Here is a 25,299-nt window from a genome sequence, read left to right as displayed (position 1 = left end):
GCCATTAGACCATATAGACAAGACTACAACACAGAAGCTTTTACTTTATCATTACTATGCTTGTGTATGAGCCTCTAAAGCAACATGAATCCCAATTAAACCATCTTCAGTCTGCAGAAGTTGGAATAATAATATAATAAAAGTTCCTGATTACCAAGAATATACTATTTTAACCTCAGGTTTCAGAGTCATCATTACACAGAAGTTCCCTTTTAAAAGTGGCTAATGTATGTACCTCTCTTTTTCAATACTGATAACTCTCACCTTCCTGCATGCCCCTATACAAAATCTAATTGAATGTATGGTCTCTTCTATTGCTATCAATGATACATTACTTACAGTGACAAAATAATGCCATAGATTCAATGGAGTCCTGAAGTTCCATAGATGTGTCATTGCTGTATAAGACAGGCATGGCATAAAATAGACTAAAATCCACATTGTGGCAAGCAGAGAATAATTTCAAGAAACTGAATCCAGTTATAAGAGATAATATGCACTGTTAATGGTTAAGAAGCATGGTATCCTGCAAGCAGAAAAATAGGACCTCAGGTCTGAGAAAGCTTACCATCTGGTATCCCTCACTGAATTCAGCTCCTACCATCAGTGTTAACAGAGGAAAGTGACTATACTTCAGAAGGACTGATAAAATAATGAAGAGTCCTTTAATCTACAGGAAACCATTCTAGTCAATTTATAAGAAATATTGCGTCCCTCTGTAGGGCATATAATTATTTTCTATTAATCATGTGCTATAAAGCTATATTATGTGGTTATACTGTTATCACTAGAAAGAGGCCTGCAGTCAGCGCCTGACAATGTTAGGTAATTACTAACACAAAGCTTCTTTCTCCTTGCGTAGAAATGCTATCAAGATCCAGAGTTGCTGTGATGCTTACTGCATAAAAATAACACGCCATAGAAATTAAATAATTGCAAAATGAATTGCTTCACAACGTGCATATTATGCATGGGGCAGAGGTGTGATGGGAAGGGGGAGTCCTTTCCAAATAAAACAAGAAGGTAACCACAAGGAACAGCTAAATATTTGCAAAATTATGGAGGTGTTTGCATTGTTCATTCTGATACACAAGGGATGAAGGGTTTTTGTTTTTTTCCACATGGTGATCAAGCGACAAAGTTATTGCGTCTTGTTGAAAGAACAAAACAAAGCTGCTAATTTAAGATTAAAACCATTTTTCCTACACACTCATCTGTATGTAGTGCATAAAGGTAACAACAGAACAAAGATCCTGATTCTGCAAATAATTCTGCTCTTAATTATGTATGCTGTGTACAGATGCCCCTACCTACTGCCCCGTACCCCCAAAAAGAACGTGTAAAAGTAAGAGTGTGTTTAAGGCATTAAGGGATCCAGGCCTAAAAGGTTTTTGCTGTTTGGTTACAGTGCATTCAATGGAAATGCACTAGCCACTTTAATATTTATTTGGATATTTTTTATCCCATTATGGGAACATTCACATAAGGGCCATATCCTGTGCAAAGTGGAGCACCTGGTAAGGATGCTTAGTACTTTCTCAAAGCCTATAGACTTCAACAAGACATGAGGGTGTCTGGCACCTCATATGACTGGACCTGTATTGTTTAATAATGAAATAGTACGTCAATTCTAATATCAATGTTTAATTAACAGTTGAAATGAGTTACCAAGCATCATGGTGAACTCTCCATCACAAGCAATTTTTAAATCAAGATTGGATTTTTTTCCTCCCCTCTAAAAGACATACTCCAGGAATTATTTTGGCCAAGTTCTCTGACTTGTGTTATGGAGGAAGTCAGACTAGATCATGTGATCCCCTCCTGGCCCTAGAACATAAGAAATTATGTATTTTTCCCTTTGACTTGAAGATTTCTGAAAACCGTCTTTGTACTTCAATACATGGAAAACAACATACTTCAGAAAATATCTAAAATGTGTGGATTATGAATGATTCTTTTCTTCCACGTTATTAATAAAATTAACTTCTTAACAATCACAGATTTGAAACTTTAAAATTGAGACGAGAATTTATCTTTAACCAGCTGTGATTAAACACATAGCCCCCACTGACAGCCTGTAGAAGAGTCAGAATGAGGAGGACATTTTTAAAAAGTGTCCTTGTAGCCAACTCCGGGAAAATAATATTTAAAACCTCATGTAATTTGCCCAAGAGATTCAGACTACCTGGAAAATTTTAGAACTTTTTTGGTGGAACTGGTAAATGACACAATTGACAAGAAAGTATTTTTGACATAGAATGGCATTTTCTCTAAAAAGCAGAACATGACAAATGCTTTAGATAAATGAATTAGACAAAAAATAAGGTGTTCTAGGACTATAAACCTCAGGTTTATTGTATGGAAGCATTATTAGGCTATGGTATGACATAATAAAAATAAATTAACTTAAAAGTTACAGTACAAATAAGTGTGAATAGAATTAAGTTTAAAATTTAAAACTGGTCTCCTGAAAACATCTTAGAAGAACTGAAAATCTGTTTTATATGCTTCACAAATCAATGTCAAAAATATTTCCTAGTATGATAGATAATATTAAGTGCCTATTAATAACAGATAAGTGTACAGAACTAAAATCACTTTTTACCTGGGATGGATGAGAACCTCACACTTCTAGCTCATTACTCTTATTTTTTTTTTTTTTAACTATTCTAGAGTTGGTTCCCCCCCCGCTTTTTTTTTTTGCACAAGCCATACACCTAAACAAATGGAGAAAGGATAATTTACAGTGTAGTACAATCATATGAAACTAAATTTTTTGACAACTACAACTTGCCTTATGATTACCATGTACATATGGTAACTATTACAAAGCATATTTTCCCAGTACTTGATCATGGTACTTGTCAGACAATGATTTCACTTTTATGCTCTACTCTACTTTCATATGCAGTGATCTGCACCCACAAGACTACAATGTTTCATTTTATTTTCATTAAACAAAAGCAAAGATCAAGAAATGCACTTTGGGGTGGCTCTTTTTGTTCTATTTTGTTAAAAGATCCACAATTGTGCATTTTCAGATGTTGTGCATGGAGTACAGAAATCCCTGCTTTGCACTAAGCAAAAGTTGCAATATCCTTAAAGAAAGGGGTTAACTGGTGGATGAAATTCCTATGAACAATAATAGTTACACGAGTTGCATTTTGTTGTATTGGCACATACTGAACTAACACGAGGAAATGGACATAATTTCAGCTATACTGGTTAAAATATGACATTTGTCTTTCTTGTTAATATTATTTGCTGCTTTTCAAAACATAAATGTATACATTTGGCTGGTATGAAAAGAGTTTAAAGCTCAAAAGGACTTACACAGTGTATGAATCCAGAATACTGTTAAAGGGTAATGGACAACTAGAAGGACGAAAGGATCTGCTAATGCACTCAGCACAGCATCATAATAATTTGCATTTGACTCATGAAATTAGGAAGCTTTCGAGTATGAAATATTCTCACCAGAAAGTAATGCAACTGCCCCTTATGTTACCTGTGTACACTTTCTGAATCCAAGGCATACCTAGCCATTCAATCACTTATGCTGAGCTTTATTTTTGAAATCAACTTTATGTACAAAACAATATTTATGGTATAGTATTTGAACCATCATCATTTGCTTTTCCATTAATCATAGAAATCTGAAATCAAATGAGAATGCACAACTGAATGGAAGTTTAGGACATTCAGTACCAATGTACTGTATTTTTACTGCAGTATTTGCTTTTTTACGTGAGCCAATTTTCACTGGAAAAAATCCCTGAGAAATTAAATGTGTCATTTTTTTGTGAAGTGGGAGGGGACGGAAGTATGAATTTCTGAAGATTGAATAAAATAAGATAAAATGACAAAGCACTCACATTCAAGAGAATTAATAAAAATATTAACATGATACCAGCATGAATGTATATCTGGACACATTCAGGCTGTGTCCATACTCACCCGGAAGGCCGATGGCTGATACACAATTTTAGGTACACCAGTTGCATACCTAAAATTGACTTTTCAGCTGTCAACTTCCATGCCTGTCTTCATGGCAGAAAGTCAACAGGAGCGATCCTCCAGTTGACCTTCCTTTCTCACGGCTTGTGAGGAGTTCCAGGGTCAACGTTAACCCCAGAATCCATTTCATGCATGCGCGAAACGGTACTGTGGAAGATTGAACCTGAGGAGTCAATCTTCCGTGGTCAGTGTAGATGTAGCCTCACTATACTCACTAAAAGTAATCCTTGTAGCTAACTGACTACTTATCAGTATGTGCTATGATGCATTTGTTCAAAAATTTTGTTGTTTAAAAATTCTCAACATTTTAGAGAGAGACTTCACAGTAAAAATTATTAGCAAATTTTACAAGTTCTTATATGGTATTAACAGATAGGTGTATTATTACTTTGGTGCAAAAATTAAAACTGAAAGAATGCCCCAGAGAGCAGCCAGATTTCTGTTCAGGAATACTACTGATAACATGCATGTTTGCAGGATCAAGACAGTCGTGGACACTGTTGATTTCAACAGGATTACCCATGAGTATGTCAAGTAGGAATTGCCTTCTGTAATGTTTAGCTATATTATCAAATAAATTACAAATAAACAATGTGTCACTGACACCATAATTATTTTCTTTAGGTGCACGTAAACTAGAATCAGCTAAACTATTATGTATTGTCATCTTATTTTCATTATCTTTTTAAAATGTAAAAATGCTATACTTTTCCACGTCAGAACAAAATTGCTTCCATTATAATAACACACTTACTGAACTGGAAGAAAAAAAAAAAAGAGGCCATTTGTTCAGACTCCTATAAGATGCCACAGAAATTATGTGAATAAAAAACGTTTTTTAAGCAGAAGATGCAAAAGTAGCATTGGTAGGAGCTACAAAAATGTATTTTGTCAAGTCATGAGATTTAAATTTCTCTATAAAATAAGTATTCTGTACTTCCGCAAATACCCCATGGGTGGGTCTACACTTGCCCCCAACTTTGAAGGGGGCATGGTAATCAGGGTTATGGGAGATTACTAGTGAAGTGCTGCAGTGAATACATAGCACTTTGTTGGGCTAATTCTCACCCATGGCAACTTAGAAGTATCAAACTTTGAAGTGCCAGCATGCGTGGGGAGTAAGGGCACTTTGAAGTGCCCATGGCTACATGCATTAGTAATCTCCCATCACCTGATCACCTTCGAAGTTGGGGGCAAGTGTAGATCCAGCCTATATTTTTCATAATATTGCATTTGTCCCACAACATATAACACTTGTGTTTAATTTCTTATCAGTGAAACATGATTGCTTCATGATTAATGTCAACACCTACCTGACATATGATAGAAAAGTAATAAGCCATAGCTGGAATCAAGCTGGAGTTGAATTTATGACACCATTTTGGATCTACACACATTACCTACTGTCAGCAACTGCATCTCTCATTTTCAACCACTAGATGGTGGAAAAAAATTAAAAAATTGCCCAAGATTCATACCACTGCCACAAAACTAAAGTATTAATCTACTAGAGTAAGAAATATTTGTTGCTGAAAAGTCTTTACAGATTTTAGGGTGCTCTAGATTACATTTTTACCTTGGTTGTTTTTTAACAAATCTTTTGTCTGGTTAGTAAAGATCAGACAGACCTTGAAATTGAGTAAAGTGGAGGGCTAGATGGATAATTCCCTAGCACTTTGCCTCCAGGACCCTAAATTTAGAGCTGAGAGTAATGACCGAAAACTCATTTTTCTGAAAAACAAACAAACAAACAAACAAACAAACCCTCTAATCAAGTGAAATGAGACTGATTTCTGTGGTCTCTGTTTTGAGGTGGAAATCACCCCCCACCAGAAAGCTTTTACATGTCTGGAATCAGCAAAATTAGAGGCAAGTCTAAAGGACTGAATATGCATTAATCAGGGTATAACCCAGAGAGGATAATAAGGATTGGATAGCTTAAGCTACTGTTCCTCCGTTCTTATTTTTAACGGGGATTTTTGCAGACTATCTGTAGGCAAGGGGTAAATAACTGTTAATTGTCAGGTGGGTAGGCTCAGATTTAATTGGCCCCATGTGTCATTAAACAATAGTAAAAGAAGGCCTGTGCATAGTGGAATTGTTTGCTTACAGTCTTCCATACGTGTTAAGGAGTACTGATTTTCAGTACTGAATAGAATTCTGCTCAACCAAAACACTTCAACCTCCCTTCAGTATCATTCAGTTATAAGATAAAGTGACAACGAAATACTTCAAAAGCACCACATGGCCACAACATCATTAGCAATACATCTTCTATATTTTTATATATGACTATCTTTCCAACCATAAACCTTGAAGTTATTTAAACAGAAGCCATACATTATCCCAAAACACTGCTGTTAAATGAATCAAGGAAGATTTAAAGCAATAGTGATGAAATGGGAAGTTTCAAACTAACAAAGAGTATTTCCGATTTCATGGGATTACTTTTGATTTCCATGCGCAAGTATGGAAAGAGTTTCAATGAGCCCCAGAGCTTTCAGCATTGCACTAGGTGACAAGCGTGGGTGAAGGAATTTAAGTGAAATTCAGTTGGAAACTAAGGATTTTTGTACATGGGGAACAGAGAAAAAAATTACTCTCAGATGCATCCGTATGTAAACTTCAGTCAGCTTTGTATAAGCACACCCAAGAAAGCATTTTGTCCCATGATTGCTTAAGAAAGATTAATTTGCCCACCTACCTTATAATAAAATTTGACTGCGAGTTTAATGTAAGACATTATATTGGAACAGAAAAATTTCTGTGGGTTTTTTTAAGCAAACAGGAAATAGTGGTGAAGTAAAAATCGCCTGAATCTGTCAGAATAAACATACACAGAACCTAAATCATAAGAACAGCTGCAATGCATACAAAAAGATGAAAGCCACTTCTAAAAACCAGCTGTATCCAGTAGCAAGTTGCCCAGAAAACCAGAATCATCACACACACAAGAATATAAAGGAAGAGGAAGTAAAAACCATAACACACAACATAATATAGTATATCCTACAAGGTTAACTTTTGCCTAGAGTAAGCACATTGTCTTCCATTACATTAGCTAGGGGATGCTAGCCAAGATTAAATGAATAGATAAACATACTTTTAAGCTGATTTCTGTTACATGGTTATGTTTTGAATGTGATTATATTTCATTTGACAAAATAATTCATAACTTGCAAATGTCTGATTGCTTACAAAACATCTAAAGGGAGTGCCAGTCTCTTCCCTTCCCACCCCCATAGTATTGTAGGAATGTTTGGCTCTTTTCTTACACCAATTTACTCTCAGGAGCACACTGTACCTTGCTAAGAATGTAGATAACATCACCGCGTTTAAATGACAACTCATCAGGAACATCTCCTATGCAGTCCCACAAACCTTGGTAGAAATTAGCATAATCGGTATTTTTATCACCTGGGAAAGGGAAAAAAAACACATTAAAACCAGCATTGGTAACCTTTGACCATCAAAACTACTAATTAAATCTTCACAGAAAGAAATCTGCCACATCCCCACCAAAAAAGCAAGCAGAAAACCAGTTTAACATGTGAACCTTTATTTGATAACAGTTGTGTCACCCAAAACATGCAGCTACAGGTTCTCCAAGCAGTTAGCAGCTGCCTCTCCCATAACTAACTCTTCCCTCCCAATATATTTTGCAGCAACCCATATCTTAACTTGAAAGGGGTAATGTGCTGGAGTCTAATTAATAAAATCTGTGAGAAAAGCCAATGGCAAACATTTATTGGTGCCTGTCTTTTTCTTTTCTACAAGATTTTCCCTTTTCTGAGAGGCTTTCATATATGCTTTGGTCGTTGCTGCTCAAATACTGTTGCAACTTTGTAACTGTTTGCTGAAGCAGCATTTCTAAATATTCAGTGTCAGCTCCAGTTTAGGACATTAAGCTCTGGCTAAACATGCAACATACACCATAGTCATAAGCTCATCCCTCTAACAGCATAAGCACAATGGATGTGCTGTGTTCAAACTGCCTTACAGACCATTAACTGATTGATTATTTATCAGTCTTTGCTCTGTAATACTGCAATAACAGAGTAATAAATGCTTTGTCATACGCTTACCATACAGAATACATCTATTGGAACACAGAACTTCAGCACATTTAAATACACAGGACGCTTCTGCTACACTATAAACAATTTCCTGTTTTTAATTCTGTGAAAATGGAGTTGGATGAGTTAACTCACAAAGAATGTGTGCAATGCCAGTAAGATGACCAGTTACATCATGTATACACTAACCAGACCAAGTATGTAATAACAATTTACAACACTGGAAAACTATATTCTAATTCTGGTAATATAAATATGATCAAATTGGCAGTATCAAGGCTGTCATTTTAGCTGTATAACACAACCCTTGAACTGCAGACTTGCTGGTTATTCCAGCATGCACCGGTCACATTTGCATATTACAAGGACACGAGACCAGAGTTTCCCTAAATGTGGTCCGTGTCCCAGTACTGGTCCTTGGGGGAAAAAAATATATATATAGACCGGTCCTTACCCATACTTTACAACTGCTAAAATTCTACTGGTTAAATTGTAATTAAGGTAATAATAAGTTAGGCACTTAAGTATTTTATATCAAGGTTTATATAATGTACTATTATTATTGTGAATAAATAATAAACAGTGAAAATTTATTCTTTTTTCATATTTTTATATGCATTTATATTTTTTGGGCTGTAAAAAAAACCTACTTCAAAAAACTGGGTTCCAACTATACAAAGTTTGGGAAACCCTGCTCTAGACTATTATTTAGAGGTGAGAATTTAATCATGATTGGTTACATTTATTACATGAAAAAATATTTCCCTGAAGTATCAGCTAACAAATAGGAGAAATCCAGTCTATTTTCTGCAAGTATTTTTCTGTTTATGTTGTTATGCTGTATTTGGCAAACACTTTGACATTAGTTGCAGACTTTTCTAGAGCCGCAAGAAGAGTTGTTTTGTATTTATTTATGTCAGTCTGTGGGCCAGGATTTTCAGCAGTCATTACTGACATAAGCAGCAATTTGCACAACCCTGACACAAACAACAAAAGGCATGCACAGCAGTTTTAATTTGTCTTTTACATAAAGCAGTGCTTACTTGTTAACTTCTATTACACAGCACTAGAGGGCACTCAAGCTAACAGCACAGAAATTCTGCCCTGATCCCACCAAAATACAATTTTACAAAAAATCTCAGTTATACAGTGGTTTACTTTTAAATGTATATGTTTAGATAGCAAGACATTTGGAAGAGATTGAATCAGTTTGAAAGTATTTGCAAAGTCCAAGTATTAGCAAACTTTGCTGTCAGTTGAGTATTCACCAAATCTAGAACTCGCTGAATTGTACAAGATGATAAAATGAGCGCTGCATCTCTGCTACCTTATTTCAATATTGCAAATTATTTCAATTATTTGATTGAGTATTCTGCTCAACACAATTTTATTAAAGCAAAATGATGCTCCTGCTGAGGAGAAATTGCCTGGGTTTGTTGCAACTTTGTGGCAGTCTTTAACTAATTTTCTTTTTTTAATACACCAAGTAAAACTTTTACTTCTTCAGAGTTTCACAAATGTGAATTATGATTTGTCACACATGACACTTCTCCCCTTAGGGTTTCATCTTCCCTTTGAGGAGCCTGGCAGAATTCCTATTAACATTAATGGGAGTTACGTGGGGCAGAGACGAGATCCCACAGAGAGTAAGATACATCTCTCCCTTGATGAGCATCACGAGTATTTCATTAAGCCTCAGAGTGTAAATGCAATTGAACTAATGACTTGGCAACACTGGAAAACATGCATTTTAAAATAAGCTAATCGCTACCCAATGATGTTACCCAAAGACCAACCATGGCTCTGTGCTCTCATATGTGAAATCTAGATGAGAGGAGAGCAGTTTACACCATTGAGTCATGCATTTTAGACAGTAACTGGTAGGCCAGGGAGATGAAAAATTATAAATACGAAAACATGGCTGTACATGCTTGTTAAATTATTTTACTCCCCAAGAATAGGAGTGTGTAAATTCCAGATGGGAAAGCTGTATGTCAAAAATTAACAACTGGAATCTCCTTGCTCCTCTATGACCACAAACATGTCTGATTAAGTATGTGCATAATCACACTTGTATAATGTTAATTATGAACGTATCCTTAGAAGCAATCTGCTTCAAGCAAAGCGAGTTTCTTTAGAAGATGGAGCTCGTACTGTTCATGGTGCCTAAACCATACAGAAAGGTAGAGCAAGGGATGTTGTAACAAACTCACATTGCATTCTAAAATACAGGTAAAAACTTTAATTGCTCAGCCCCTATTTTAAAGGCATGCACTACGTTCTGAGTTCTGGCCCGATTTCAGAAATTACAGAAGGACACTGTGGCTGTGTCTACAATACAAACATAACTTGAAGTTAAAACAAAAAAGCAGTCAAGTAGCACTTTAAATACTAACAAAATAATTTATTAGGTGAGCTTTCATGGAACACACCCACTTCTTCAGACCATAGCCATACCAGAACAGACTCAATATTTAAGGCACAGAGAACCAAAACAGTAATCAAAGTTGACAAATCAGAAAAAAATTATCAAGCTGAGCAAATTTTTTTTTAATAATTTTTTTCTGATTTGTCAACTTTGATTACTGTTTTGGTTCTCTGTGCCTTAAATATTGAGTCTGTTCTGGTATGGCTATGGTCTGAAGAAGAGGGTCTGTCCCACGAAAGCTCACCTAATAAATTATTTTGTTCGTCTTTAAAGTGCTACTTGACTGTTTTTTTGTTTTGATAGTATATAGACTAACATGGCTCCTCCTCTATAACTTGAAGTTGCTTACTTCAAAGTCGAGCATCTACACACATCCTACTTTGAAGTCAGACTTCAAAGTAAGGCACTACTCCATTCCTGGGAATGGAGTAAGGACTTTGAAGCTGGGCTTCCTACTTTGAAGTTTAACTTTGAAGTAAGGGAAAATGTGTGTATACTCTCTACTGGCTATTTTGAAGTAGTGCCTTACTTCGAAGTTAGTTCCTAGTGTAGATGCACCCTGTGTGTCTTTTGCCTTTAGTTGGAGATATGGACAAAAGATTCAGGTGAAAAAGAATTTGGGAGAGAGATGGTAAGGAAACTATGCTGACCCCTTTCTCCACTTCTAAATGCTTCGAAGACATGAAGCAAGATACCTGATTTGACATCAGGAAAAGACAGTTACCTGTTCTGTAACTAGTGTTCTTTGAGATGTGTTGCTGATGTCCATTCCAAAAGCTTCCTGCCTTCCCCACTGTCGGAGTAGCTGGTAAGAAGGAACTGAAAGGGGGAGCGGGAGGGCGGGCAGTGCATATGTTGGTCACCGTATCAGCACCACTCCAGGGGATGCCGCACCCACCCAATGGGTACTGGTTAGGGCAAAAAGCTTCCGGCTACTGGGTGTGCACCCACCCAGTAGCCGGAAGCTTTTTGCCCTAACCAGTATCCATTGGGTGGGTGCGGCATCCCCTGGAGTGGTGCTGATACGGTGACCAACATATGCACTGCCCGCCCTCCCCCTCCCCCTCCCCCTTTCAGTTCCTTCTTACCACCTACTCCGACAGTGGGGAAGGCAGGAAGGTTTTGGAATGGACATGAGCAACACATCTTGAAGAACACCCATTACAGAACAGGTAATTGTCTTTTCTTCTTTGAGTGACTGCGCATGTCCATTCCAAGTTGGGTGAATACAAGCCAATGCCTGGGAGATGGGGTCGAAGCCCCTGCCCACTGCAGCGTCTTCCCATGCATGCTGACTCAAAGTATAATGTGCTGTAAAAGTATGAATTGAGGACCAGGTGGCTGCCCTACAGACATCCTAGATAAGCACCTGCACCAAATACTCCACAGATGATGCCTGCGCTCTCATGGAGTGTGTCCTAAATGGTGGGGGAGGAACCTCCACAAGCTTGTAACACTCCTTGATGCATGTCACTATCCAGGAAGAAATCCACTGGGAGGAGATTGGAAGGCCCTTCATCCTATCAGCAACTGCCATAAAGAGTTGCTGCATTCTTCTAAAGGGCCTAGTCCTATCCATATAGAAGGCCAGAGACCTTCTAACTTCAAAGATATGTAAGCATTGCTCCCTTGGGGAGTCACAGGGCTTTGGGGAAAATACCAGTAAAGAAACGTCTTGGTTAACATGAAACGCAGAGACCACCTTAGGCAAAAATGCAGGGTGAGGTCTCAGCCTAACCTTATCCTTGTGAAACACTGTGTAGTAGGGGTCCACTGAAAGTGCCCTCAAGTCAGATACTCTCCTTACTCAGGTGGTTGCCACCAAAAATGCTGTTTTTCTAACCCAAACAGCAGGGAGCAGGTAGCCAGGGGTTCAAAAGGTTGGCTTAGCTAACACCAAATTGAGATCCCATGGGGGCAGCGGTGCCTGAACCCGGGGCTTGATTCTTTCTAAACCTTTCAGAAACCTTTTGACTACAGGGTCTGAGAACACAGAAGACATTCCATGACGTGGGTGAAAGGCTGAGATAGCAGCTAAGCGCACCCTAACCGAGGAGAGGGACAAGCCCTCCTGTACCAGACCCCATAGGTAATCTAAAATGAACAGGATGGAGGCTTGCGAGGGAGACAGCCCTCTCTGAGGCATCCACACCAAAAACCTTTTCCACTTAGCCAAATAAGTCACTCTTGTGGAGGGTTTTCTACATTTAACAATACTTCCTTTATGGGATCTGAACAGGCCAGCTCCTGGCCCCTCAGCCATGGAGCATCTACGCTGTGAGGTGCAGCAACTGGAGATTGGGATGTTGCAGTCTCCCCTCTTGCTGCGTCAGCAGGTCCAGCCGGATTGGCAATGTCATCAGCTTGACGATCGACAGGTGCAGGAGGGTCAAGTACAGCGCTGATGGGCCCATGCCGGTGCCACCAAGATGATCAATGCCCCTTCTGAGTGAACCTTGAGGAGGACCCTGTGAACTAGCAGAGTCAGAGGGAACGCATATATCAGCGTGCCCGACTAGGGAACACTGAAGGCATCTGCTCAGTACTCCGGGCTCTGACTGCAGTAAGAGCAGAACATCCTACATTTTGCATTGAGGTGTGAGGCAAACAGGCCCACCTGGAGATACAGCTGATTCTGGAACACAGAATGAATGGCCTCAGGGTGGAGTGACCACTCGTGATCCATAAAGGACCTGCTGAATTGGTCTGCCAGTGAATTGTGCACACCTGGCAGGTAAAGGGCCTACAGCATGATGTTGTGCTGTATGTAGAAGTCCCAGAGCATCATGGCCTCATGACACAGGGGAGAGGAGCGTGTACCCCCCGTTTGTTAATATAGTACATTGCTGTCACGTTGTCTGTATTGACTGACACACAATGTCCCATCAGATTGGCCTTGAAGTCACACATGCTAGTCTGATGGCCCTGAGTTCCCTCACATTTATGTGGAATTGAAGGTCCAAAGCACTCCAAAGAGCCTGGGTTCGTAGCTGACTCAGGTGCGCTCCCCACCCCCAGTCTGAAGTGCCCATTACTAGCAAAGGTGAGGGCTGCTGAGGGGCAAAGGGGACTCCTGTGAGGATGACCCTGTTGTCCAACACCAGTGTAGGGTCGACAAAGTCCGTGTTGGCACCATAACCACCAAGTCTAAACTGTCCTACAGGGCGATACACTGATTACAGGCATAGCTATAGAGGGTTTATCCTTAACCAGGCATGCTGTACTGTGAAGGCGCATGCTGCAATGTGACCCAGCCAATGCAGGCAGCACCTGGCTGTCATGATGGGAACTGCCAGGATGTCTCGGATGATGGCAACCCATGGACCTGAGTCTGTTGTATGGCAGGAATGCCCTGGAAACACCTGGCGTCCAAACGTGCCCCTACAAACTTTATTGACTGAGATGGGACCAACACCGTCTTTGCCTCATTGATCAAGAAACTGAGGCTTATGAAGGTCTGATGGATCAACTGTACATGCTGAATCACCTGCTCCCTGGAACCACCCTTGACTAGCCAGTCGTCCAGGTATGAGAACAGCTTCATCCTTTGCCTGCATAGGTGCGCTGCTACTACTACCATTCATTTGGTGAACACCCTTGGGGCCGCAGACAGACTGAAAGGCAGGACTGTGAACTGATAATGGTTCCCATCTGCCATGAACCTGAGAGACCTCCTGTGAGAAGGGTAGATTGAAATATGCATCCTGTAAGTTGAGAGCCATGAACCAATCCCCAAGCTCCAGCATCGGGAGTATGAGACCCAGGGATATCATAATTTTATCTTTTTCACAAACTCATTGAGACCTCTTAGGTCCAGGATAGGTCTCAAGTCCCCCTTTGGTTTCAGAAATGGGAAACACTGGGAATAAAACCCCATCCCTGAACCTGGGAGGAACTTCTTCTATGGCCCCAGTACCCAGGAGGGATTGCAATTCCTGCCCTAAAAGGATCTCGTGAGAGGGGTCCCTGAAGAGGGACAGGGAAGGGGACTGGGAAGCAGCATAGGAAGAGAATTGAATGGCATATCCCCTCTCTACCGTACGCTGAACCCACCAGTCTGTGGTGATGCTGCACCATATATGGTAAAATGGGGATAGGCGAACCAAAAAAAGTGGGGATGCTGGAGTGGGTGAGATTGACTCGACACTCCTGACTGTGCCATCAAAACTGAGGCTTGGGTCCCTGTGGGCCCTTTTGGTGACCTTGAGGTTGTTGGCCTGACCGGTGCCTGCCCATCCTGTTCTGCCTTCTACTGCCATCCCTTTGTGGCTGTGGAAACTATCTTTGCTGAAGATGGGGGTTAAAATGCCTGCTTTGGCTGACAGACCGAAGGAGCAGAGAGTAGCCCTAGAGTCTTTCAGAATATGCAGTCTTATCTGTCTTACCTGCAAATAGGGTAGGGCCATCAAAGTGGAGGTCCTGGATCGTCTGCTGCACCTCATGAGGCAGGCCAGAAACCTGCAATCAACCCCCTCCCCCCGCCCCCCCCCCAAACACACATGCATTGCCACTCTGAAGGCCATAACCCTTGTGGCAGTGTCCACAGCATCCAATGCTGCCTGCAAGGCCGCCCTTGAAATCAGTTTGTTCTCCTCCACCACATCTGTGAAGTCCTGCTTGGCTTCGGGTGGCACCACCTCAGAGAACTTAGACAGGGCGCTGACTGTTTTAGACGCATACCAGCTAACCAGAGCCTGCTGGTTAGCAGTTCTTAATTGCAACCCTCCCATTGAATAGACCTTCCTCCCATAGAGGTCCAAGTGTTTAGCTTCTCTATTTTTCAGGGAGGGACCTGGAACACTTGGCACTCTCTATGGTTTGCAGCGTCCACTACCAGGGAGTCAGGTGAGAGGTGCATGAACAAATATTTATTGCCTTGGGATGGGACAACGTATTGTCTCTCATTCCTATGGGCCGTAGGAAGGGCGGAAGCAGGGGTCTGCCAAACTCCTTTAGCCATAGCAGCAATTGTTTTGATTATGGGCAAAGCCACCCTGGTAGGGCCTCTGGAGGACAAAATGCCCATGACAGGGTCCATTTCATCCCAGACCCCCTCCGTTTGCACCCCCAAATTTTGGGCCACTCTCCTAAGGAGCTGTTGAAAAGCCCTGCCATCCTCCAATACAGGTGAGGCCGATGAGCCTGCCACCGCCTTATCCAGGGAGGAGGAAGATGACAGCCCTTGCACCTCCATTTAGAGAAGGGCAGTAGTGACCTGTTCAGGCACTTGGCCCCTCATGGAAATTATGGGAAACCAGGGACCACCATAGGCAGAGCTGGCATAGGCACTGGCTGGCCAGAAAACCCCGACACAGGTGGCACAAATGGTGTCATTACCGCTCCCTGTACTTGAGTCGGTGCCAGTGCCTGGGCTGGTGCTTGCCCCATCGTTACCAAAGGTACAATTATAGATAACGCTGGCACCAAATGGAGCCAACGACAGTACCGAGGTCAACGCCAATGAAGGAGACGCAGGCAGCTCCACAAATGACCACAGCCTCCTGTCTTTGTTCCGGTGGTGGTCACTTTTGGATATATGTTTGCCACATTTTGAACAAGTCTTAAAGCCTGGGGAGCCAGGCATTCCCCAGTGCCAAGACACCACAGGGTTACGGAAAGCCCTACCTTGGCTATTAGTTAAAACACCAAGACTAACTATCAAGTACAAAAACTATTTACACTTCTTCAAGAACTATTTACACTACAATAGGCTACGAGCTAAAGAATTGAGCAGAGAAAGCAAAAGCTCCAATGACCGGCAGCATGGCAAAAAGGAACTGAGCGGGGGGGAGCTGGTGGTGCATATATTGGTCACCATATCGGTGCCACTCCAGGGAGCACTGCACCAAACTTATGGCTACTAGCTAGGGCAAAAAGCTTCTAGCAACCGTGCATGCACCCATGCACACCGATCTTCAAGTGGACATGAGCAATCACTTGAAGAATATATGTACCAATAGCAGTAACTTAGGTTAAATTCATAGGTTACTGATACACTGTTGTCACCATTATACTCTATTTAAAGATGAAATCTCTAATTCCTTAAAAGTACTATATACCTTCATTCAGTCTACAACAATTGCTAAAACAAACAGAGCCTCTATCTCATGCAGAAGCCCTTTACTTTAGCCTTTACTCATGTGAACAAGGGATGCAGGAGCTATCACCTGGCTTTGATATCACCAATGACAAGGAGTGGCTGAGCTGCATTCAGTTAAGGGTGGATTGGTATGCTGTGCAAATACAAAGTTAGGCAGCTCATGTTCCAGGATCCAGCTATTTGATAAGCAACTCCCCAACAGTTTTCAAAACTCCCTTGTGAAGGGTTCTTCCAAGTTGCATTATCACACCTATTTTTCCCAGGTGTGAGAATGGCTGATTGAGAACACAGTTTTGTCTTGTGCTCTGATGAGAACCAACTGTTCACTGGACCCAAATAGCACAGTCTCCCTACTACCCTGAGTTCAGAGAGAGATAAGGCCTAAATCAGGTGTCTTAAAATCTTGGCCCATGGGGCATCTACGGCCAAGCAGTTCCACAAACTGCCCCATGTGTGGCTGCTGGCACACGAGTCTCTGTGGCCCATAGAGGGAGGCGGGGGTGGGGGAGGTTGTACCCTCCCTTAAACCCAGCCCCTACTTAATCTCCCCCCATTGTGCCCCTTCACCCAAACCCCTTCCCTGACAGACATGGCCCTGGGGATAACTGGGGGAAGGGCCTGATTCAGGGTGGCAGCAGGAGCTGGGCCCCCCTGCACTCATCACAGCACAGAAGCAGAGCAATGCAGCAGCCTCTGTTCCACTCTACTGCTATCTCCCAGGCTAGCCTGCTTGCTCCATTTCAACGCAGTTGTAGGCCTGGGACATGGTAGTGGACTGGATCAGGCTGCTGTGTCGCTCAATGTCCCTGCAGCTCCTGCTGCCTGGATGAGTGCAAGGGGTGGGAGGGCAGATCTCTGTTGTTGGTCCCAGACCGACCAGGGCCCTGTGGACTAATCTGAATATTGGAAACACTCATCCACAGGATAGTTGGGGCAGCCAGCACAGGGCCAAAGGCAGCAACCCTGAAAGATCCTATGGATGAAACATCTCTGTCCATTCCTCCCCCGAGCCACAGGGATGTGTCAGCAATTGTGTGGAGCTGGCAGTAGGGACCCCAAGGGATTTTAATTGCCGGGGAGTGGCAGGTGGGGCCAGGGGTAAAGTGGAAGGGCAAAGCGTGCAGATGCCTGCATCCCCAGGGCCCTGCCCAAGAGAGGTGCCCACTAGAAGCATTTGAGGATTGGCACTGGCTTAGGATGAACTGAGTTCGAGACCCTGGTCTAAATGAAGGCAAGGTGGCTAGACAAGAAGGTGGTATTAACAGTGGGTAGAGGAAGCTGCTGAAGAAATAGCAAGAAGATATATTTCCTCCTGTTAGTGAATTATACCTTGTCAAAGATGTCCACAATTCGGATTCTTCTGGATGTCAAAAGAAGGTAGCAGCAGTAAGCAAGAGTATGGTGGTTTTGGTTTGTTCTCCATTTTGTCAATGGCTAGATTTGTAACACAGGCTCTTGTGTGTGCACTTGATGAGTCATCCATGCTCCTCTCATGTATAGCAATGCTCTCTACTTTGGGAATTGAAAACCTTGAAGATCACCCAGGATATTCTTTGCAGACACTTTCTCCATGGTACTAGCTACGCTGAGAGCATCATTTTTCCATGTCCAACATATTGTCCTGCTCCACAGATTTGCTTTGGTTCTTCTTTGAAGTTCAAACTAGTGCTTAGTTTTACCAACAAAAGTAATACACTCGTGAGAGTCTTGGACATTTAAGTTACAGCTACACTGCAGCCATAACTCAAAATTACTTATGCAATTTGCATTGTGCAAACTGCGCAATTCATTTTGAGTTAACTTATTTTGAACTGGGTGCTATCCACACAGCACCGAAGTTCAAAATAAGCCGATATTTTGAAGTTCCTGCTACCTCTCATATGATGAGGGGTACCAGAACTGGAATACTGTGCTTGAGGGGTGCCACGCTGCTATTTTGAGTGCAGTGTTTAGCCATGGAGTTGCTATTTCAGAACATATTTGTATCCTGAAATAGCAACTATGTAGTGTAGCCATAGCTGTAGAGACTCCTCTCCTCTCCCAATGTCCTCTTTAACTAGTTGTGATCACCTGTGGTGCCACATCACCTGTCCTCCGTAGCAGGACTTACCTGGAGAATGGACCTTTCTGCTCCAGCTAAGTTTGCTAGTCTTGAGGATACATTGTAAGTTTGAGTTTAAGTACTTTGCATTGGAGGAAGCTTCTAGGAACTTTTAAATAGAGTAGCTGTTACCATTAACCTGGGGACTGTCTGCCTGCTGTAAGCTGCTGGCAATTTATTGCTCACTCTGTCTTAATGCTTACAATACCAAAAATATGAGAGGCTTCAGATAAAAACTATGAAGAAGTCATTGTTCTAAATGAATTCTGCAACAAAACAGCACTTCTGGCTCAACACATTTTACTGATTATGGATGGGTTCACACCTCTGATCTGCGTTCAGATAAACTAGGGAAGAGATATGTTATGTCTTATGTTTGTGATTGAAGAAATAAAAGGTGGGTTGAGTTGGGCAGAAGTTTGGTAACTATATCACACAACCACACTCATATAACCTTAAACCACATTAAACTGGGTTTAAGGTTGTAAATAACTATATACGTAAAGGAAAAAAACTTTTGAAGATAATACACACAATAGTCTCAAAGAGAGAGGCAGGAAATCCTGAACATTCAGAGTAAAATTACAGCTTTTTAAAACATTTATATAAGAAACCAGAAAGGCACACTTCAGGTCATTAAACTATGTTTAATGCTGTCTTCACTTCCACTAACCTCCCACTCCACACGAGAGAGAGACATTTTTCATCCTTCTGAAGAGGAGGATTTGATTAAATCTTTAAAAAGTTAGCAGATCCTGCACCTGTATGTCTTCAATCTACTAAACCCACTGTCTGGCTAGTTTCCATGTTGAAAGAAGAAACGCCAACATTTCTTCTCATTTATATTGTGTTGGTACTGTTCATAAATGGCTGTGATATGTAAGTGTGATCCTCAGGCAGCCTGCAACTCTGATGTATACGTTACTTAATTATTGTTCTAGCTTTTCACAGGTTCACAACCCCACACGTAACTACTACGTATATCTAGGCTACATCTGACAGCATGGCAACACCATCAATTTTTTGGGGAGCTGTCTCATGCTATAGTGTGGAATGTGGTTTCTTTTGGTGAAGAGATGCAAAAGTTTGCATTTTGGGAACAACTGTGTACAGTCTTTAGAAATACCATGTATACTGTAGTCAAGGCAGGTGAAGTTCAGAATAAACAGTACAATGAGTCTTAAGAATAATAAGGTATGGCTGTCTAGTTAGTTCCCTTATCAGTTTTCAGTCTCTCTGCTCTGATGGGGTATATTGTTTGAGGACACAAACCATCTTGCAGTTTTCAGGTGTTCTGATGTTCCTGAATGTATGCTTTCTTTTTCCTAAGCCCTTTCATTCCACCCCAGGGAAAGAAAATTATCAGATAAAAAAAGAAACACGGTAAAACAATTTTACCAGATATATTTGGGGAGCAGGTGTCAACTACTAGAAGGATCCAATTTCCTCCCTCTCTGTCTCCCACCCACATTTCCCCCACCACAGCCCTGTCCTTTCAGTCCCCTCTCTTCAATCCAATATCTGCTTGAGGTCTCCCTCAGCCACTTCTCTTGGTCCTCCCTACTCACAGATAGCTACATTGAGACAACACATTTTATTGAGTTTATGAAAGCAATAATGGAGGTTAAAATTGGTTTTGATAGTTATAGGCACTAGTCTTCACCAAAACAAGCAGATGATACAAATTCAGAGTTTGAAGACAAACTATTTGGGGGCATTAAGATGAGACAAAAAGTTCCAGGAAAGTTTTCAAGATAAGAATTTTTCAAATGTTTGGCTTCATATTTCCAAAATCCCCTATTGTGTTGCTTCAAATTTACTACTGAAGTTCTAGCCCGACAGAAGATCCCTTATGTTCAATGACAGACTGAATGGTTTAGTTCTGGAAAGGTTAAGAAGTAGATATGCCAAAGCTGGGCTCATAATGGAAAGCATCTCTCCATAATATACACCTACTACTTCTAATAGATAATTAAGAGAAAAACATAGTTAAATGCTGAAAATGAGTTACTAATGGTAAGGAAAGTATTTTTTTCTCCTACTGCTTGAGGCTTGTTGAGATTTAGGTTCAACATTCTCTGTGTATTATTTATTGGGAAAACACCAAACATCACTGAGTAAGATAGAAGTTCATGGGGGCCGATGCCTAGCAAGCTAGAAATCCCCTTGTCAAATCACTGCCCTAAATGGCAAACAAACTTCTTGTGTCATACATTTAATTGTTTAGGGAAGAACAGAGGTCACTGCTCTGCTCAAATGTTAAAACAATTACTTGAAATTCATTCCACGCCCAGGGCGAATTATTATGGTGCTTTGTTTCAAGGAAACTGAATCCCAGTTACATTTACAGAGCTGATCTTATAAAAAAAAGAGGACTGCTGTGTTCTTAAACTAAAGGGCTACAGGATGTTATAAAGTTTCTTTGACAAGAAAGACTCAAAAGAACAACAAACATCTGTTGCTCACTTCAAAATTAGATTGACCCGCTCCAGTATTATAATTATTGGCATGTCTAAGTGACTGCTAATGCTACAGTTTCATTGAGTCATGTTGCTTTACACATCATTTTTATTAGATCACAATACTAACAACATCTGATGACCCAGCCCTCATTTCCTTTCCAAGAAAAGCAAACCAAAACTTTTTACTGCAACCTGTTCCTGCTTTCCTGTATGGGTCAGGAAATCAGGCCCCCATTTCCTCTCCATATGTTGCAATAGGAAGAGTACTGCAAAGCTACTTCCTGCATACACAGTCCTTACCCACCCGTATTGTGACAGCACTGGAAGAGTGATGTGAAGTCTGTATGATGGAGGAAGGTGACCCCAGATTACATTACATTGCAGGACTCAGTTACAACATAGCAAATCTGACACTGGCTGACATTTAGCTATGAAGAGGTGTAAAGTCTTGCTTCTTATCAAGTCTTCCCTACTCTCTGGGCAAATAAGCGATAGTTTATCAAAAGGTTCGTGCCCGCAGGGCAGGGACATATCTTGTTTTTACCTTAGCTAGAAATGTCTTGCAGTCAAGAAAAGTTGTCCTTCCATGTGATTTTACATAGTACATTTAGTTACTTTTTCCATTCTCAGAGAGAATTAGCACAAGGGCAATTTGCCAAGCTGAGACAGAGACAATAATATCCTTCCCAGCCTTCCTGGGCATTTGTGTCCTTTTCCTATTTTTTTTGTTGTTTTTTTGGGGGTTTTTTTATTTCAGTTTCGGGGGGGTTTTTTTGCTGCTGTCACTGGACGGTGGCATTTCTTACCCAATTCATTTGCTTTCTGTGATAATCATATGCAATGAAGATATGCATGGCCAACATTTAAACAGGCTGCAGATCAATTAGCGGTCTTAAGTTTATCTGATTTTTATCAAAGACGACAGAGCTCTGGGTCGATTGTCAGAGCCTGTGTCAAGTTGACCTTTTCAGAGATGTCTACATTGCCAGTCCCCTGGGCAACTTGTTGTCCCCTGTTAGTCTCTGAATGGCAGAAGTCTGTTCTGCTCAAGCACAAAGTATACACAGATGTCTATATTATATTCTTATAGGTTTGACAGCAACTGCATGTTGTATCTATAAACTGTCCTTTAGCTGTGACACTTCCTCAATGATGATAAGCTAATTTATGCAACTAAATCTCCTTTGTGCAGAAATGAAAGCTAATTGAGTCATTACAAAGTAATTCAGGAAGGAATACCTTGTATAAATTGGCTTACTTTATAAATCCTTCTCAAGTGGTTTTCATGCATCCTAAATGGTACTAAGCAGTTTTACTGCCATAAAATACCCAGATTGAACAGCTAACTTTTTGGAGCTGTGAAAACATTATTTACAACAACAAAAGGCAAAGACTGGAAAAAGTAAAGTAAAGAACTATTTGGAGAAGAAAGAAAAACATTTTAATTACCTGAAACATTGCTTGTGAGCTCTTGGCTCAGGTGCTTTGGCTTGTCAATCTTTGGAGGAGCACTCTCTTCTTCCTCTGCAGAGAGACAATTACAAAAGAAATGTTGAAAGCACTCATTAACTGACGGGAATTATAGCCCACAATGGTTCATCAGTCACATTATACATATAATCTCTAAAATGCAAACGCAGGGAGCCAAACTCTTCTGCTTCCATATTGCTGCACAAGTAGGTGGGTAGGCTCTGTTTTATTTTTAACAGTTCTGGTAGCTTGTTTTTAAAAAGCTCAGTTGTAAACTGTTACATTCATCTTTGACTCTGAAAATGCCTGGTGGGGGCTCCCCCTTTGCTTTCTCGAACAGCTCCCAGAACAATCAGAACTGGGGTCCCATCCTCCTCCACATCTATCATTCCAGGCTAGGGAAAATCCAAGGTTTCCTACTCATTCTTACATCAGCAGGGTGTGACTATCACTGCCTCATCCCTCTGCAAGATGTTGGGGGTTCCACAGGAGATAAGAGGCCTCTCTGCAACCATACTGGCTCTTGACTGCTCAATGGGAGCCTAACTGCCATGTTTCCAGTGGCTCCATCTACTGTGCTTTCCCATGGGAACCACCACCAGAATGGGCAGGAGAGGTTCTATATAATCTGTGGACAAGTGGGGGGAACAGTCCATGTTAAATGTCTCAGACAATACCAATTAACTATGCTTTCCTCCAGAATTCCGGAGGGAGGAGATGAGAGCCTGACGGCGACTAGCTAGCCTCTCAACCCTGTTCTGTTGACAACACAGAACTAGAACCCAATGTAGTCCCTGCAGGTGATTTTGTAGCCTAGAAAGAAGGAAGCATGGGGGACATGTATTCCCCCTCCTTTCTCTTCCCCTCCCTCATCCCAGGCACAAGCTCCACTCCATTGAAAGACAAAAAAGGAACTACAATAAACTCCTTTAACAACCCTGTGATGATGCATAAAAAGGAACTGACTTTAATCCCTCTATCATAGCTCTTTTCTTTCTGTAGGAGTAAAATGAATTAAAAATGAAACCCTTAACATCATCAGCATAGCAGACACATCTCATAGAACTGGAAGGGACCTTGAAAGGTCATTGAGTCCAGCCCCTGCACTCACAACATATCACCATCCCTAACCATTTTTTGTTGTTTTTTTTTTTTTTTTTAATTTTTACATTTAACCTGTGCCAGTCATTTGAAAAGCCCCCTCCAGGGCTGAGCTCACAGCCCAGGGTTTACTAGGCCCCTGCTCTAACCACTGAGTTATCCCACCCCCAATATAGCTCCCTCCTCCTGACAACATAGATCCATGCATACACTACTGACACCACTTTCCACAGCAGAGCTTTACTTTGAGCATGCCTAAATCCTTTGCTGCTGTTTAATATATTGCTTTTAAGTAACATGCTCCCACTCCCGCAGTTTGACCTTTTATTAAATTGTTGTGCATAAATGTCATCACTTTTAATATGGTCTTCACAAACAGATTTTGTAAGAATTTCATCGCATTCTATGAAGGAGAGGAGGATAAATTTCAGTACGAACGTGTGAGATCCTGTCTCTTTTGGATTATTAACCGTGTAAATGCATAGGTTCATTCAGACACATCACCTTACACTTTCCGGTTTCAATTTTGCAAACATGTAAATGGTCATGTTTAAGTACAAGAGTAGACATGTTGATTTCTGTGGGATCACTCCCATGCTTCAATTTAAATATGTGCATGTCTATGGGCATGACTAGGTCGACAGGCTGCCGAAGACAATACAATGGGAGACAAGGTTATATGATTTACTGTTCAAGGAGCTCTGTATTATTGCTGCGCTTGTTAGTAGTTTTTATCTAATAACCAAGATCTTACTTTGTGACTTGGACCATAAAAAAACAAAACAAAACAAAAAAGCAATAGAAAGTGACAAATCTCTTTGCTACAGAACACCACATATGTTTGTGGGGTGGGGTGCGGGGGAGACTATCTGCTACATTTAAACTTGTTCAAGACTGACTACATCCTTGCATCAAATCCTGTCAGCACCATTACATGTGGGGCATGTATTCTTACACTAAAAGCTAAAAATGTGAAAAAAAATATTCTTATAGACACTCAAGGGCACCAGGAGGCCCTCATCCTATGATTAACAACCATTTTTGTGCCATTTACAAACAATATTATCCCTTTGCCACCTTTTCTTCCCGTAACACTATCCTTCCTATAAATACTCAATTCCAGATAAAAGACCCCATAGTATACACTGCCAGAAATAAGACTTGATATTGAATACTGTAGAATTAGTTTTTGAGGAATGTTCATACCATAATGCTACTTTTTCTATCAGTTCTTTACTATTAAGAACTCAATTTTTGTTAGCGTTCTTCTCTTCCCTCTAATTAAAATAAAATAAAATAAAAGCAGAGCAGGTTTGAGAGGTTCTCCCACAGAAAGAAAGAGTACCTATAAAAGTAAACAGTATGTTGTAGGTTCACAAAGTTTTTAAATAAGTATAATTCTCCTCTAAAAAGAAAGTTGAAATCATATTGTTTAAAAACAGTCATTTCCTAGACTGGTAATTTATGAGTAAGAAGAAGAAGGAGGGGGGAAAAAAAAAAAAGCCTGAATCCAAATTCCTTCACAACCCCAGTGGTTTTCCATG

At 40.8% G+C, this 25,299-nt stretch overlaps 1 protein-coding gene across 1 annotated transcript in view; it reads right to left on the bottom strand.

The window, feature by feature from the left end:
• The window catches only part of SKAP2 (src kinase associated phosphoprotein 2), a 152,337-nt gene that overhangs the window by 5,389 nt on the left and 121,649 nt on the right, over positions 1 to 25,299 (bottom strand). The window contains exons 10-11 of the mRNA XM_074984596.1: positions 22,634 to 22,708; positions 7,322 to 7,434 (exon numbers count right to left, since the gene is read on the bottom strand). Coding sequence (XP_074840697.1) covers positions 7,322 to 7,434; positions 22,634 to 22,708 — 188 coding nt within the window. The remainder of the gene's footprint in view (positions 1 to 7,321; positions 7,435 to 22,633; positions 22,709 to 25,299) is intronic.

This window comes from Carettochelys insculpta, chromosome 2 (assembly GCF_033958435.1).
Source record: "Carettochelys insculpta isolate YL-2023 chromosome 2, ASM3395843v1, whole genome shotgun sequence".
Lineage (NCBI taxonomy): Eukaryota > Metazoa > Chordata > Testudines > Carettochelyidae > Carettochelys > Carettochelys insculpta.
This window is presented reverse-complemented; position numbering and strand designations above follow the sequence as displayed.